The 17,507-nt window shown below is 38.9% G+C and overlaps 1 protein-coding gene across 1 annotated transcript in view; it reads right to left on the bottom strand.

The window, feature by feature from the left end:
- Positions 1-17,507, bottom strand: part of ENPP3 (ectonucleotide pyrophosphatase/phosphodiesterase 3) — a 78,884-nt gene that overhangs the window by 18,259 nt on the left and 43,118 nt on the right. The window contains exons 12-17 of the mRNA XM_077811744.1: positions 15,837-15,945; positions 15,530-15,658; positions 14,011-14,042; positions 5,868-5,995; positions 3,672-3,738; positions 517-604 (exon numbers count right to left, since the gene is read on the bottom strand). Coding sequence (XP_077667870.1) covers positions 517-604; positions 3,672-3,738; positions 5,868-5,995; positions 14,011-14,042; positions 15,530-15,658; positions 15,837-15,945 — 553 coding nt within the window. The remainder of the gene's footprint in view (positions 1-516; positions 605-3,671; positions 3,739-5,867; positions 5,996-14,010; positions 14,043-15,529; positions 15,659-15,836; positions 15,946-17,507) is intronic.

The raw sequence follows: 17,507 nt of genomic DNA, 5'->3' as shown, positions 1-17,507 counted from the left end.
TGATTATTTTAACCACGTTACAGGTGTCATTATTTGAGACCATTACATTACACGAGGAGGAACACTGAAATGCTTCATTTTATGTGATCGTTAAAAAAATTACAGAAAATTCCACCTCAAACTTTGGGATACAGTGGCCTATCTAAAATTCTGACGAAGAGTTGCAACTCTCTGCAAGATTCCTGCCCCAAGATGGCCACAAGGAGCTCCCATATGAGCTCATGCATATTTGCAGCACATATATTTGTTAGGAGCACTTTTCCACTTCATGATTCTGTCTCCAATCAGGAAAATTTCCCTACTTTGCAGCTAATTTCTTGATAAGTGTGAGCCAATATACATAAGCTTGAAATCCAACGTGATGTCCGTGGGTGGGGCGAGGCATTTGGTACAGTGTTATTAGTTTCTGGATGTATTCACTAATGTTTCTGTAATCTTTGTCTTAGCTCATAACATATTAGCATCTGAAAACCTGCTTGTGCATTACTAGCTGCAGTACTGGTTGTCTATACTCACCACACATTAGATTATAAATTTCTATGTTTTCAAAAGGTTCCACTTCAGTTTTTTCTTTAAAGCTCGGGCCATGTGCCATGAAGATGGCCTGGATTGTAATAATAAAAGCTGTTATCTAAAAGAATTCAAACTAGAAAACAACAGGAGTTAGATTTTAAAAGAACTAAGAGTATTGGGGCAGATTCTGCACTCTGTCACAATAGTTAATATCAGTGGGATTATTCTGATGTAAGAGAGCAGAATTTAGTCTGGCAAAAAATGCCTTAGGCACCTAACTACAAAAGTAGGTTACCAGCTGTGGGTCACAAGCAGGTAGGCGCCTCCCTGCAGCCAGGGGCAGCGGAAGCTTCCTAACGGAGGGGAGGCCATCGGCACCTGAACCGTGACCCCACCCCTCACACCACCCCTTTCCCCTGAGGCCCATACCGCCTCTTTGCCCCCAAAACCCCTCCACCCATTGCTCGTCCTTACTGCTGGTAAAAAGTGGGGGGACCATGGCTCCTCCCTGTCCTCGTTCCAGCGCCCCGCCTGCAGTCTATACTCAGGCACATATCTCCATGAGAGGGTCAGGGCTGAGTACACACCCATGTCATCAGTATCTCCCATTGGCTATCCTAGATGGCTCCCTGCCTAGAGTGCTGCCTTTTATGAATTTCAGATGAAGGTGCCTATCTCTCTGCATGCATTCTATAGAGAGCCTATGCACCTAACTCAGGCTTTGAGAATTGCTGTGTTGTTCCTGTGTTTTTCTAGGGCCTAAAAGTTACAATGCCTAAGTGAATCTAGCCCTAAGTGTCTTAGGCTCCTATGTCCCATTTTCAAAATTGATTTAGGCATTTAGGAGATTAAATCTCACAAAAGTTGACTGGATTTACACTCCTAAACACTAAAGTCACTTTTGAGAATGGGCCTTAGGCGCCTAAGTCACTTAGGTTTCAGAGTAGCAGCCGTGTTAGTCTGTATTCGCAAAAAGAAAAGGAGGACTAGTGGCACCTTAGAGACTAACCAATTTATTTGAGCGTGAGCTTTCGTGAGTTACAGCTCACTTCATCGGATACATTCAGTGGAAAATACAGTGAGGAGATTTATGTTCTGTGTGTATATAACGTGTAGCTCACGAAAGCTTATGCTCAAATAAATTGGTTAGTCTCTAAGGTGCCACTAGTACTTCTTTTCTTTAAGTCACTTAGGGTATGGCTACAGAGCATTTTGGAGCACACCTCCTAGCCTAGTTAGACAGACTCGGGCTCACACTAGTGCTCTACAAATAGCTGCACAGACACTGCTTTGAAGTTGGGGCACAGGCAGGAGGTTGGGCTCCAAACCCCACCCCTTTTCCCTAGGCTTCAGAGCCTGAGCTCCAGCCTGAGCCGCAACTTCAAAGTGTTGTCTACATAGCTGTTTTTTAGAGCACTAGCACAAGCACTGCAAACCCAAGTCTATCAATCCGGGCTAGGAGGCTCACTCCAAAATGCTGTGTAGACATAAAACTTTAAGAACATTTTTCTCTGCATGGCTGCAGCAACTAAGTTCCATGATCTGGGCTGCTGGTCACTAGTTTATCAGAATCCCAAACCACAGCTGAATTTAGGATTCCACCTGAGGCCTGGGTCTACACTGAGAAGTTATATCACCATAGCTACGTCAATCAAGGGTGTGAAAAAACACACTCCTGACCAACATAGCTATGACAACATAAACCCCAGTGTAGACACAGCTATACCAATGGAAGAGGGCTTTTGTTTACATAGCTAACTTAGTTCAGGGAGGTGGTGTTCCTGCATCAACATAAAAACCCCTTCTGTTGATGCAGGGTGAGTCTATGCTGGTATAGTCTCTGTGGTATAGATATACACTCAAATATTCTCAGAGTTTTAATCCAAATACTCCTTTGGGATGCTCAAATCATCACATAAGCATTTATATGCCTAAGAGTTAATATGAGCATCCAAATATAGGTTTTGGACATACTATTAAAGACTCATTCATAAACTGAGAACATGGTAGATGAACAAGGACTGAATCCTGAAACATATCTGTTACATGGAATGGGTCTGAAGCTTATTACCAACAAAGAAGAGAAGAAGAGAAGGCCAGACACATAATTCTGTTTATCTTTTTCCATAAAACAAAGACAGGAAGACATCAAATGAAATTAAAGGAACAAAATTTAAAAGGGATAAATAGAAATACTTCTTATACTTAGTATAAATGGCCCTTAAACTGTGGAACTTACTGCAGCAGGATATCATTGAGGCAAATAAGCCAATAAATTCCATCAATTATATACATTTTTACATGACTAATAATATCATTTGCATTTAAAATAACTAGGATTAAAAACTTTAAGGGCTGATACTTAGCTATGGTCAGGAAATTGTGCCTCAAAAGTATAAAGTATTGAAGTGCATTATGGAAATGTTTATGCTTCTCTCAAGCATCCTGAACTTGACCACTGCAAGAGACAGGAGACATGACTAGATGGACCAATGGTCTATTCTGGTATGGCATTTCCTTTGTTCTTTTAATAGGAAAGGGATTTTGAACTGACTAATATAGAAGAACACTTAATGCTTTCTGACTAGCACTTCTAAAGAACACAAACAGGATGCTGTCAAAGGAAAATATTATGAAGGTATATTACCTCATTGTAAAGCACTAATTTGTCCTTACACATACTGTATCAACAGAATAAATATGATTAATGTTCTCTATGAACACATGCCATCTGAAATGTAAATACTTGGTAATAAATGAGGGAATTTCTGATGATTATGTTCTCATGTGCTTTTAATGAGGCTGTGTGAACTCTGCAGAGTTCTGTTTCTCACCATGATGTGTTTAGTTTAGGTACTGTCGTTTATATGACTCTTATATTTTTTAGATGCACTGAGACATGGCTAAGTATTAGACTCTTAAAGGTGGTGCACAATCATAGGACTTTGCAAGCACAATTGTGGCTGGTCTGAACATTTGATTGTCTCCGCGTAAATTGTCTCTGTAGAGAATAGATTTCCAGGGTTAGATGTCTGAATGCCCATGTAAGAAAAATCAAATTGCAAAAATTGTCATATAGTACAGTGTATGGTTTATTTACAGCAAATATGTAGTTGGCTATACAGTGGGACATGCGTTTTGAGAAGAAATCACCTTACCTCCATACTTTTAAACTCATTGTCATAGCCATGATTACCTCCACCACAAAATGTATAGGCTTTATTCCTAAGAAGAAATCATTTTATATTGTAAGTAAAAATGGTACAAATACAACAAAAATTCTAGTTACCCCAACAAATTGGACTTTGGGTTACCCCCTGAGAAGAATGTTGCATAATATTTTGGTACTGATTGTTCTTATAACACAATGTTGACTTTTGCAGAGACCTCTGCTTCTCTTAGGTTACTGAGATTACTTTAACCAGGAATTTACCCCAAGATTCTAGCTACTGTACAGTGCATTTATGCCTCTGAAATAAACAGAGTAAAAGGCTGACCTCCGAATTGGGAAGTTCCAAAAAAATGTATCATCTCTTTGGGGCTAGTTTTATAATAGCTTTCCTTACTATTCACATTTTAAAACAAGACTTCTTCCTGGAAAACCCAACTATGGCAGTCCTGTTGAAACAATTTCAGATGGCTTTGCCTTATGAAGGAGCATTTAAATTTAAATACACCATTCTAAAATTGTTTGCATTTTTTCTACAAATTGCAGCCTTAGTTTTGATTTTGTATTTTAAATACAATAGAAATGTCATACTATTTGACTTACAATGAGTAGCACTTGAAAGGAGAAGACAAATATGAAAACACCCCAAAATAAATATTTCTCTTTAAATATCTAGGACAAATATTGGACACTACTCAAAATAAAATATGAAGTCAAATGCTAAACAGGCATTTTACCCCTCTCTCAACAAAACTTAAGTTTTAAAAATATTATTAAATAAGATTACAGGAAAAAAAGTCCTCTGCTCAGAAACAGATAGAAGGTATTTAAGAGAAAAGAGAAAGAGTATTTAAAAAACCATCCAAGAAGCAGGAAAAGGTTTAACCATCTGGAGATCATTTAGGAATATGTATCTATATGTAAAATACAGTACAAAATATATTTCCAAAAGCTGAGCCAATAATAAGTGCAAGTAGAATTTGCACCTGTAGTGCATTTTCAGTTGAAAATGCAAATGGGATGAAAGGAGCTCACAATTTCTGACTTTCTAAGATTTATCACCTTCATTTTTCCACATGAAAATTGGTACCCCAACCCTATGCTTATAATTTATTACCACTGCACCTCTGAGTGCACACACAATATAATTTTTTAAAAATCTACTCCCATGTATTTACAGTGTGTGTATGTGGAACACCGACAGACCCCGCTCATCGGTGGGCAGGATCGAACCTGGGACCTCTGGAGCTAAATGCATGCGCCTCTACTTCATGAGCTAAAAGCCATTTGATTCTTAGCTAAGACTGGAAAGCAGACTCATTAACCTCTCTCTGTAAGTGGTCTCAGTGCCACTAGATGGGACAGAGTACCACACCCAGGAAGTGTCTGGGTTACATATGCCTACAGTATATACAGTTTGTGTACACACATGATTATAAGCAACTACGACAGCTAAGATCAGATAACTATTTCCATTCTAACCATCCCTTTTTCAGTAAATCATATCTGTTAACCACATCATTCACTTTTTGGTATATGTTTCAGGCTTAGTCTCTTCCCAAAGGTGATTTATTTTTTCAAGTTTGAGTAAAAATGCAGAAAATGTGGCAGAAAATAGACTTCCGCCATTACAAAAAGGGTCCTGCAAGATTTTTTTTGAACTGCTCTGCCCCTGGTATGGCAGGAGATAGAAAGCTAAAACTTGACAAGGTAAGAGTCCTAATTAAAAAGTGTTCTGAATATTTCAATGAAAACTAACTGAGTTATGAACCTTTGAAAAACTGCAGCACTTTTTGCATGATGGATTCTCATTAATTGAGCATATAAAAAGCCAATTCTGTCAGCCCTAGATGGTTAACTGATGTGATGAGATATTTAGTGAAGGTGAATAATGAACAAGACTTCAATTCACCTCATTTACCACGCAGATTTGAAGAGAAAACTCTATGCACACCATGTAAAGCAGTGGCTATCTGGCTTACACAGACACACACAATTATTTCCTTTTATATAGCCTCCTAAACATTCATCTAACAGTCTGGAAAATCCAGCATTCTAAGGATCAGCTATTGTCTTCACTGCAAGAGATGCAGTCTTTTCAAATAGAAAGCAAATGACACATCTGTGAAGGAAATGAGGCATCTTGAACGATAAGGGTAAGAATCAATTGACAACCACAATTTACCTAACAGCCAACCACTGCCGGTCCACCATAAGATGAACTTTGTCAATGCGAATGTTGTTAGCATAATGGAATCGCTTTGGCAAGTTGGGTGTCAAGTAGGGTTTGAAATGCTGGTTGGGTTTTCGGCACTGAAAAACAAGAAATGGTCCAATCACGTTCAGATTTGCACTACATCAAACACAAACACATCATTCAGCAATGGCCATAGATACTGTGGAGATTGGCACACTAAATATACTGTATATGTTGATTGATAGCTAGAACAATAATTTCTTCACTGACTTATTCCACCACATTTTGGTCCCAGTTGACAATGGATAGTAAAATGTCTTACTTGGATCTGATACATAGGCCTTTGACAAGATGTACTGTAAGTGTGTCAGTCCTTAGTAGGAGGCTGTTGTAAAGTTATTGATAAGAACAAAGAACTTGTAATGGTAAAGATATTGGTATATGCTATGGTTAATGTTATTAGCATCCATACACTATCTGCAGTTAGTATATCAGTTCACATTCTATAAGCTAGTAGCTAAAGGTCCCTGAAAGTTACTCATTTTCTGCAATCTTTTACCAGTTTACCATGCAATAAATAGGGAAGAGGAATATATCCTTCACATGCCTATAAGGTGTCATTTTGAAATCATTAAAAATTATAAGCATGCAAATCACTTTCTTGGAAAAAGTCAATATCCAACTTTTGGCACTGTTGCTTATAAATGTATAATTACTGAAAGAGATAAGATTTGCTGAGTTGCCAAATTGTAACTTTGAAACAATCTGAATAGATTCTAATGAGATTTAATATAACAAATGTTTTTTCTAACATCCGCTAGTGTAGCTACAGTCAGTGTTCCTTTCTGGTTAAGAATCTGTAGGCTCTCAAAACACAGAAGTTGCCAAAAGTAGAAGAATAAAGGATCATACGTTTATATTATGTGCCACAACAAGTACAGATCTGAACAAACAGAACCAACCTGGTGACCTCACTTCACAACTGACCACCCCTAAAACCTTGATTAGGCTTTCTGAAATTCCTTAAAAACAATATATATTTCTTGTTTGAAATATGTAATGGGAATTTAAAAAAAATAATGGTACAACTGTAAAAATCGAGACGCTCCCAGTAATTCTGACTGGGAGATACTTTGTTTAAGGAATCTAGAAAGACTGAATTTTAGATAGGATCAGCTCTCATTTTAATGGTATTGGTAATAGTGATACCTATTGAGTTTTACTGCACTGGAGAATAGTGGTTCAATCTTACTGTTAAGCATCGGGAGGGCAAAAAAAATGAGAAAGATTTTGTATGAGAAAGAAAGTGTGAGGAAAGTGAAGGCTTATGTACTACAGTAGAACCTCAGAGTTACGGACAACAGATTTACGAACTGACTGGTCAACCACACACCTCATTTGGATCTGCGAGTACACAATCAGGCAGCAGCAGAGACAAACAAACAAACAAACAAAAAAGTAAACACAATATAGTACTTTGTTAAATGTAAACTACTAAAAAAATACATTTGACAAAGTAAGGAAACAATTTCTGTGCGTGTTTCATTTAAATTAAGATGGTTAAAAGCAGCATTTTTCTTCTGCATAGTAAAGTTTTGTAGCTGCATTAAGTTGAAGTTCAGTTGTAAACTTTTGAAAGAACAACCATAACGTTTTGTTCAAAGTTACAAACATTTCAGAGTTACGAACAACCTCCGCTTCCAAGGTAATTAATAACTATGAGGTTCTACTGTACCTTTATAATTATCATTGTGCCTGCTAAAGCCAACTGTAAAATAGGGATCAAAGTAGCTATCAACAGCCTCAGGGCTGCTCTAATTTGCTTCCAGTTGCCAATGGCCCAGGAGGTCATTCCTCAGCAGTGCTCCAGCCATGCCCCTTTTCTCTGAACCATAACTCCTTTAGTGCGGGAGGGAAAGATGTGGCACAGATCAGCTATTCCAGCTCTGTGTTACCTGAGGAGTCCCAGTTTCCCAAAGGAATATTCAGCTGGCCAATTAACATGGCTTTATAGTACCTATAGTAGAGCAGTTTTTAAACTAAGAGCTGGTTTAAAGCTGACAGACGGAGGAGCACGTGGTTCAGACAGAGACATCCATTAGGGGAGGATCTATTAACGGAGATTCTCTCTGTCCCCGTAAGGAGGAGAGGATGGAAGATGATAAAATATGGGTAGGATCTGGTGAGAAACAGTCATATGAAAAAGAGGCCCTTTCCATTACATCACATAATGGCAGACAACTAAAAAGTGACCATTTTGAAGTGCTTATATTCAAATGCTAGAAGTCTAAATAATAAGATGGGTGAACTTGAGTGCCTTGTATTAAATGGGATATTGATATAATAGGCATCACAGAAACTTAGTGGAATGAGGATAATCAATGGGACACAGTAATACCAGGCTACAAAATATATCAGAAGGACACAACAGGTTGTGCTGGTAGGGGAGTGACACTATATGTGAAAGAAAGCGTAGAATCAAATGAAGTAAAAAAAAAAAAATCTTAAATGCACCAAATCTTACCATAGAATCTCTATGGCTAGTAATTCCATGCTAGAATAATAAGAATATAGCAATAGGGATACACTGCTGACCACCTGACCAGGGTGGTGATAGCGACTGTGAAATGCTCAGGGAGATTACCATTAACAAAACTCATTAAAAATGGGGAATTTCAATTATCCCCATATTAAATGGGTACACGTCACCTCAGGATGGGATGCAGAGATTAAGTTTCTTGACACCTTAAATGACTGTTTCTTGGAGCAGCTAATCCTGGTACTCACGAGAGGCAATTCTTGATTTAGTCCTCAGTGGAGCACAGGATCTGGTCCAAGAGGTGAATGAAGCTGAACCACTTGGTAATGGTGACCATAATATAATAAAATTTAACATCCGTGTGGCATGGAAAACACCACAGCAGCCCAGCACGGTAGCATTTAATTTCAGAAAGGGGTACTACACAAAAATGAGGAGGTTAGTTAAACAGAAATTGAAAGGTACAATATCAAACGTGAAATCCCTGCAAGCTGCAGGGAAACTTTTTAAAGGCGCCATAATAGAGGCTCAACTTAAATGTATACCCCAAATTAAAAAACATAGTAAGAGAACCAAAAAATTGCCACCGTGGCTAAACAACAAAGCAAAAGAAGCAGTGAGAGGCAAAAAGGCATCCTTTAAAAAGTGAAAGTAAAATCCTGATGAGGAAAATAGAAAGGACCATAAACTCTGGAATTGAAGTATAAAAATATAATTAGGAAGGCCAAAAAAGAATTTGAAGAACAGCTAACCAAGGATTCAAAAAGTAATAACAAAATTTTTTTTAAGTACCTCAGAAGCAGGAAGCCTGCTAAACAACCAGTAGGGCGACTGGACAATTGAGATGCTAAAGGAGCGCTCAAGGACGATAAGGCCATTGCAGAGGAACTAAATGAATTATTTGCATTGGTCTTGGTCTTCACGGCTGAGGATGTGAAGGAGATTCCCAAACCTGAGCCATTCTTTTTAGGTGACAAAGCTAAGGAACTGTTGCAGATTGAGGTGTCATTAGAGGAAGTTTTGGAACAAATTGATAAATTAAACAGTAATAAGTGACCAGGACCAGATGGTATTCACCTAAGAGTTCGGAAGGAACTCAAATGTGAAATCGCAGAACTATTAACTGTGATTTGTAACCTATAATTTAAATCAGCTTCTGTACCAAATGACTGAAGGATAGCTAATGTGACGCCAGTAATTAAAAAGGGCTCCAGAGGTGATCCAAGCAATTACAGGCCGCTAAGCCTGACTTCAGTAGTGGGCAAACTGTTTGAAACTGAAGTAAAGAACAGAATTATCAGACACATAGATGAACATAATTTGTTAGGAAAGAATCAACATGATTTTTGTAAAGGGAAATCATGCCTCACCAATCTACTGGAATTCTTTGAGGGTGTCAACAAGCTCGTGGACAAGAGGGATCCAGTGGATATAGTGTATTTAGATTTTCAGAAAGCCTTTGACAAGGTCTCTCACCAAAGGCAAAGTAAGCAGTCATGGGATAAGAGAGAAGGTGCTCTCATGGATTGGTAACTGGTTAAAAGTTAGGAAACAGAGGGTAGGTATAAATGGTCAGTTTTCAGAATGGAGGGAGGTGAATAGTGGTGTCCCCCAGGGGTCTGTACTGGGACCAGTGCTATTCAACATATTCATAAATGATCTGGAAAATGAGGTAAACAGTGAAGTGGCAAAATTTGCAGGTGATACAAAACTACTTAAAATAGTTAAGTCCAAAGCAGACTGCAAAGATCTCACAAAACTGGGTGACTGGGCAACAAAATGGCAGATGAAATTCAATGTTGATAAATGCAAAGTAATGCACATTGGAAAACATAATCCCAACCATTCATATAAAACAAACAAAGTGAAGTATTTCTTCAAACAATGCACAGTCAACCTATGAAACTCCTTGCCAGAGGATGTTGTGAAGGCCAAGACTATAACAGGATTCAAAAAAGAACTACATAAATTCATGGAGGACAGGTCCATCAATAGCTATTAGCCAGGATGGACAGGGATGGTGTCCCTAGCCTGTTTGCCAAAAGCTGGGAATGGGTGACAAGGGATGGATCACTTGAAGATTACCTATTCTGTTAATTCCCTCTGTCGCAACTGGCATTGACCACTCTCGGAAGACAGGATACTGGGCTAGATGGACCTTTGGTCTGATCTAGTATGGCTGTTCTCATGTACCTTTGCATCACTCTCAGGGCTGGACTTAATTGTGTCTAGCTGCCTATTGCCCTCAGGGACCATTCCAGGAGCTGAGAGCACCAGAGTAAAGCAATGCTCCAAGCACGTACTGTTTTCCGTGGTTACGCCCCCTATTCTGGAAGCCAGCAGTGGGGCGCTCTAGAACCACTACTGCTGGTTCTGTGCCACCCAGGGGGTTCCCCTACACAGGCAGAATCCTTATGCAGCTTGTTAAGCTAGCTAATTGGTCTCTTTGTACCATCAGAGCAGCACAAGGGGCGATAGTGGATGTAAGAATCTGGTCTGAGGTGTTCAGCTGCTAGAGCTGTATACTCTGTTAGTATTAACCCTGTGAAATGAGAAGAAGTGAGCCTGGACAACCAAATAAGCAACTGAGATTGATAATTTTTTTTTTAGAAAAGGATTCTCCGAGATGGCTACATGACACCTATTATATATGCCATGAGACAAGGTCACTCCTTAAACTCTGTATGTTCTCATCTAGGGCAATGATAGAGGAAAACATCAAATGATATAATAGAATACACCGGTAGTTGGTGCAAGAAAAATAGACTGAAAGAGGCTAGGAACCCTGGGCTGCACTACATACTCATGACCAACGATAGAAAGAAAAGTGGGAATTCCCAAAATTCTGGGCTATAACTATATGAGAGACATTTCACATCTCTTTTCATATACTCTGAATGGCTATTTGGATTATTTAGTTAACACTTAACTACTTAACAGGGATGGGGAGCTAATAACTGATGACATCAAGAAAGATGAGGTGCTTAATGCTTATTTCACTTCAGTCTTCACTAAAAAGGCTAATTATGACCAGATACTCAACACAATAAATATTAACAACCAGGGGGAAGAAATGCAAGCCAAAACAGGGAAAAAACAGGTTAAAGAATATTCAAATCAGCAGTGCCTAATGAAATTCATCCTAGGGTACTTAAGGAACTAGATGGTGCAATCTTGGAAGGTTAGCAATTATCTTTGAGAACTCCTGAAGAACAGGAGATGTCCCAGAAGACCAGAGAAGGGCAAATATAGTAACTATCTTTAAAAAGGGGAACAAGGAGGATCCGGGGAATTATAGACCAGTCAGTCTAACTTCAAGACCTGGAAAGATATTGGAACAAATTATTAAACAGTCAATTCGTAAGCACCCAGGGGATAATATGGTTATAAGGAATAGTCAGCATGGATTTGTCAAGAACAAATCATGCAAAACCAACTCAATTTCTTTCTTTTGCTGACCTTGTGGATGCGGGGGAGGAGTAGATGTGATATAACTTGACTTTAGTAAGGCTTTTGACACAATCTCACACAACTTTCTCATAAGCAAACTAGGAAAATGTGATCTCAATGAAATTACTATAAGGTGGGTGCACAACTGGTTGAAAGACCAAACTTAAAAGAGTAGTTATCAATGATTTGCTGTCAAATTGGGAGGGCAATTTGTAGGGTCCTGCAGGGGTCAATCCTGGGTCTGGTACTATTCAATATTTTCATTAATGACTTAAATAATGGAATGGAGAGTATGCTTATAAAATCTGCAGATGACACCAAGTTGGAAGGAATTGCAAACACTTTGGAGGATGGGTTTAAAATTCAAAATGACCTTGACGAATTGGATAATTGGTCAGAATTCAGCAAGATGAAATTCAATAAAGAAAAGTACAAAGTACTTCACTTGGGAAGGGAAAAAAAATCCAGTGCACAACTACAAAATGGGGAATAACTGTCTAGGTGGTAGCACTGCTAAAAAGGATCTGGGGGTTATAGTGGACCACAAACCAAATATAACTCATCAGTGTGATGCAGCTGCAAAAAAAGGCTAATATGAGTCTGGGGTGCATTAACAGGAGTGTTATATGTTAGACACAGGAGGTAACTATCCTGCTCTACTAGGCATGGGTGAGGCCTCCGCTGGAGTACTGTGTCCAGTTCTGGGCACCACAGTTTAGGAAATATGTGCATATTGGAGAGAGTCTAGAAGAGAGCAACAAAAATGATAAAAGGTTAAGAAAACCTGATCTATGAGGAAAGGTTAAAAAAAATTTAGTTTTGAGAAAAGAATACTGAGGAGGGACCTCATAACAGTCTTCCAATATGTTAAGGGCTGTTCTGAAAAGGATGATCATCCATTGTTCTCCATGCCCACTGAAGGTAGGACAAGAAATAATGGACTTCATCTGCAGCAAGGGAGATTTAGGTTAGATATTAGAAAAAACTTTCTAACTATATGGGTAATCAAGTTCTGGAATAGGCTTCAAAGCATAGGTGCCAGCTCCATGGGTGCTCCATCCCTGCAGTATCCATGGAAAAAAATTAGTGAGTGCTTAGCACCCACTGGCAGACAACTCCCCCTTCCTCCCAGCACCTCCCGTCCACCAGCAGCCCCACTGATCCACTCCTCCCCCTCCCCACCAGTACCGCCTGCCCACTGCGATCAGCTGTTCTGCATTGTGCAAGAGGTGCTGGAGGTGTGGGGGAGGAGCGGGGACGGGAATAGGTGGGGTAGGAGCTTGGGGGAAGGAGGCAGGTGGGGACGGGGCCTGGGGCGGAGCGAAGGGTTGAGCACCCCGGGGTCCCGAGGAAGCTGGTGCCTCTGCTTCCGAGGAAGGTTGTGGAGTCCCCATCATTGGAAGCTTTTAAAAACAAGTTGGACAAACACCTGTCAGTGATGATCTACATTTACTTAGTCCTGCCACAGTGCAGTGGACTGGCCTAGATGACTTCTCGGGGTCCCTTCCAGCTCTACATTTCTATGATTCTATGATTAAAAGTTTAAATGCTAAAGTCAATCTAAATTATAAAGACAAAGAAATGCAAAAATGAAGCTTCCCACAATAATTAATTTGGCCACCTTCCCCCTCCCTCCTATTTTAAAGTAGATACTGAACTCTGTAAAAAGTATTGAATTAGCCAGCGAAAGAAAAAAAAAGGAGAAGAAATTACTGCACATATTATGAGGCCGAGTTAACCTTTCTGTAGGAACCCTTGGCCTGTTTCTCCACTGCCTTGCATTTGTACTCTAGAACCCAGCTCTCAGATAACTCTTTCTCCACCTGCCAGGTGGCAGGGCACAATCTGTGGATCCACTCCAGTGCAAGTCAATCAATTCGTCCTACTCTGGAGTGTGGGAAATTTTCTTCCCTTGATCCCCCATAGAGATCCCCTGGGCCAAGCCCACATACAAACTGCAGCATCTAGGATTTGCCTCTGATTGTACTCAGAGTCACACTTGAGTCAATATCCACATTAAAAACAATATGGAACTGGTGCAAATGTTAGGGTTTGAGAAGTGCACATGCAATATAGCCACAAAAATATGCCTTTTAATCAAAATACCATGAAGAGGAAATAAATGTACAAGAGTTTACTCACGGTAAGGTTTTTAACAATTCCTTCAGAATCAACTGTTTAAGAAAACAGACAGTAGAATAAGTTGCATTCAAGCTATTGAAAATTCAAAGCACTGTGCAATAATTTGCGCTATTTTTGCATTCACTTGTATACTATTTGTAAAAGTGAGCACCAAGTGCTTTGTCAGCCTGTGCAGATTACGCAGCCATGTACTTATTAGCGGCCAGAATCACTAGGTAGGAACTCCAAAAGGTGGACTGCAGAAAGCTGCCATGGCAGTATCTAACCAAAGACAAAGCTGACAAATCACTGGAGACAGACTCTCCACCTCTACCCCATCCCCACTTTGGAATATCAGATTTTCAGTACTGGACAAGATCTGGATCATTGGTCCTTTAAGTCTTGTTTCCTGGCTTTGGCAGCGGTCATACCTAATGCTTCAGAGAAAGGCAAATCTGCTGCCATAATTCATCATCCACACTTTGAGAGAGAGAGAGAGAGAGAGAGAGAGAGGTTTTAATCTTTGTTGTTAACATTTAGTTTTGAGTTTGTTTTTATTTTTACTGAACCCTTCTGCTTCAGAGAAGGCAAATGTTTTTTAGGGATAATAAGATGCCCACAAGAAATGAAACAGTAATTACATTAATAATTTTAAAAACGCTAAATCTTATTCATTCCCTCCTCTGAGCGTCTCATCTTAGCTTGCCTATTCTGTTTCTGTCTTGTTTAGAGTGCAAGCTGCTCAAGGCAAGGACTGTCTTTATTTCGTGTGGGATCTATCCTAATGCCAAGCACCTTCGCTATACATTAAAAATGTGAAATAATAATAAATAAGCACAATAGCTTCCTGGCTCCTAAGGCTCTAAAACAAGCATGACTTTTATGTAGGAATTCTGGATGCTCATTGAAACGAGTGACTTCGGGCTTTTACTTTACCCTATTCTATTCCCTGACTGAGAGGGAGAACTTTTGTCAAACTGATAACATCATACACGACAGGCTCATTTAAATGGTCTCCATTATTATTAATTTGTATTGTGATCTCTCCTAGAGGTCTCAACCGAGATCAGGGCCCCACTGTGCTAGGTGCTGTACATACACGTATTAAGAGACAGTCCCTGCCACGAAGAAATTACAATCTAAATGGAGAAGACAGACTCCTACTGGGAGAAAGGCAACATTATTAATCTCATTTTACAGACAGGAAACTGACACACAGAGATTAAGCGATTTGCTGGTGGGCAAGAAATCTGTGGCGGGGTGGGAACTGAACACAAACCTATCCTTTCTTTTTCCACATGAGATGAAAACTGAAAGTGCAATCTGTCACAAGAGTTTTTATCTTTTAGCATCATCTGGAGTTACAGTCAAAGATCACTCTTGCAACACTGTTTCCATGAGCCAAAGACATGGTCAGCTGGCACAGCAAAGTATTCACTATAGACATCCCCAAGGTTCAAAACTATTGATTATCCACTTTCCTTATTTCTTTCCTTTCTGTTGTGCTGGTTGTGCACTAACAGCATGGGTTCACACTTACAAGTAAAGTAGTCTTCTGGAACATTGTAAGCCCGAATGCGAGCTGCAGGCCCATCATACATGTAGAAATTAATTTGATTAAAATAATCCGTCATGTATTCTAACTGGTTGCAGTAGGTCTTATCCATTCCTAAAACGAGAATACATAAATATTTATTTTGTTATATTAGAAATTGCAATATTGACAAGACTATTTATAGTAGTTTATTAAAATAGTGACCATGAACACCAGACACAAGGAAGAAAATAAAAAAAGATATATAGTAGAACAGATACTGAAAAGTTAAGTACAAAACTAGATAAAGTACCATGATCAGCCAAAACAATGAGATTTACACAGTTGTGCAGGTTCCTCTGTTTTAGTCCCTCCATTAACATTCCCAATGCCTCGTCTGCTAACTGCAAGGCTTTAATGACCTAAAGAATAAATAGAGTTTCATTAGAATTTCTCCTTGCTATTGATTTCAATACCCCTAATCAATCTATCAGACTATATAATCAGAGTAGGGAAAAAAAAAACAAGTTTCTCGATCATCTTTCTACTCTTAATTTTTTCTTTGTTTTTGAGCTCAAAAACAATTCTGTCAACATCACTGCATTTTATTCCTGCAAACGCCCACCGAGTCCACAAAGCAAAGCATGGTTTGTACTGCTTTCTCCATATAAAAGAAAACCCCAAACCACCATATTAAGTTTTGCTATACTACATTAGAAGTAAATTTTGTATAATAGATGCTAAAACTTGTGTTTAACAAAGTGCCAGAGTCAGGTCAAATTTGACCCCAAATGTAGGATTTAAAAAAAAATATTCTTTTATAAAATCGTAGACCTAGAAACAGCCGTAAGGAAATTATTTTTCTTGCATGTATCATTTTAAATCTGAGAGCATCCCTTTATTATCAATAAGCACCATTACAAGAATGCATATATATATACTGGGCTAACTGTTCAGTAATAAAGTTGTAATTCCATTGAGCTGTTACCCCTACAAAGTGAAATTCCCTTTCCAACTTGGGTAACTAAAGCCCTCCTTCTAAACTTCAGATGGCAAGTACACCCACAACAAAGAGCAGTTCCCCTTTGGCATCCCACCTCCCTTCTCATGTTTGCCAGCTCATGTGGTACAGAAGAAGAGATCGCCTTCATTTTTTCTGCTGATAGGCATACCTCTTCACCCTCCTAACAGAAAGAAGACATACACTTAAATAATTTAAAATACATAAGTATATGTATTTGGTCTGATCCTGCTTCCTGTTTATAGCAATGCATGTGTAACTAAGAGGGGATAACTAAGTTAAATCACAGGCTTTATTTCTCTCTCTCTCTCTCTTTAAAAAAAAAAAAAAAAAAAAAAGAATGACCACTTTTCTTGAATAGTTGGAAGAACACCAAGACAGAATGACAGGTTTCAGAGCAGCAGCCGTCTTAGTCTGTATCCGCAAAAAGAAAAGGAGTGGCACCTTAGAGACTTAACAAATTTATTTACTGGTAATAGCTCACCTTACCTGATCACTCTCGTTACAGTGTTTTTGGTAACACCCATTGTTTCATGTTCTCTATGTATATAAATCTCCCCACTGTATTTTCCACTGCATGCATCCGATGAAGTGAACTGTAGCTCACGAAAGCTTATGCTCAAATATATTTGTTAGTCTCTGAGGTGCCACAAGTCCTCCTTTTCTTCAAGACAGAATGGAGTATTCATCACAGCATAGACTGAGAGAATAACAATAGCTTTGATTCTGTTCACACAGGCAGTTATGAATAGATCTAGGCAATTTTTTTTGCACAAATAGCTTATTCACTGAAAAATGCAGTTTCAGGTTAACCACAACTATTTGCAAATTTGGGTCGAATTCAACTGACAATAGTTTTGGCCCCCAAACAAATGAAAAATAATTTTTTTTAAAAGTCAAACTGTTTTATTTTGATATGTTCTAAATTAAACAAATTGTCTTTTCATTTCTAAACTATGTTTC

This window comes from Eretmochelys imbricata, chromosome 3, assembly GCF_965152235.1.
Source record: "Eretmochelys imbricata isolate rEreImb1 chromosome 3, rEreImb1.hap1, whole genome shotgun sequence".
NCBI lineage: Eukaryota > Metazoa > Chordata > Testudines > Cheloniidae > Eretmochelys > Eretmochelys imbricata.
The sequence above is the reverse complement of the archived record's forward strand: the minus strand, read 5'-3'. Positions and strand labels throughout refer to the sequence as shown.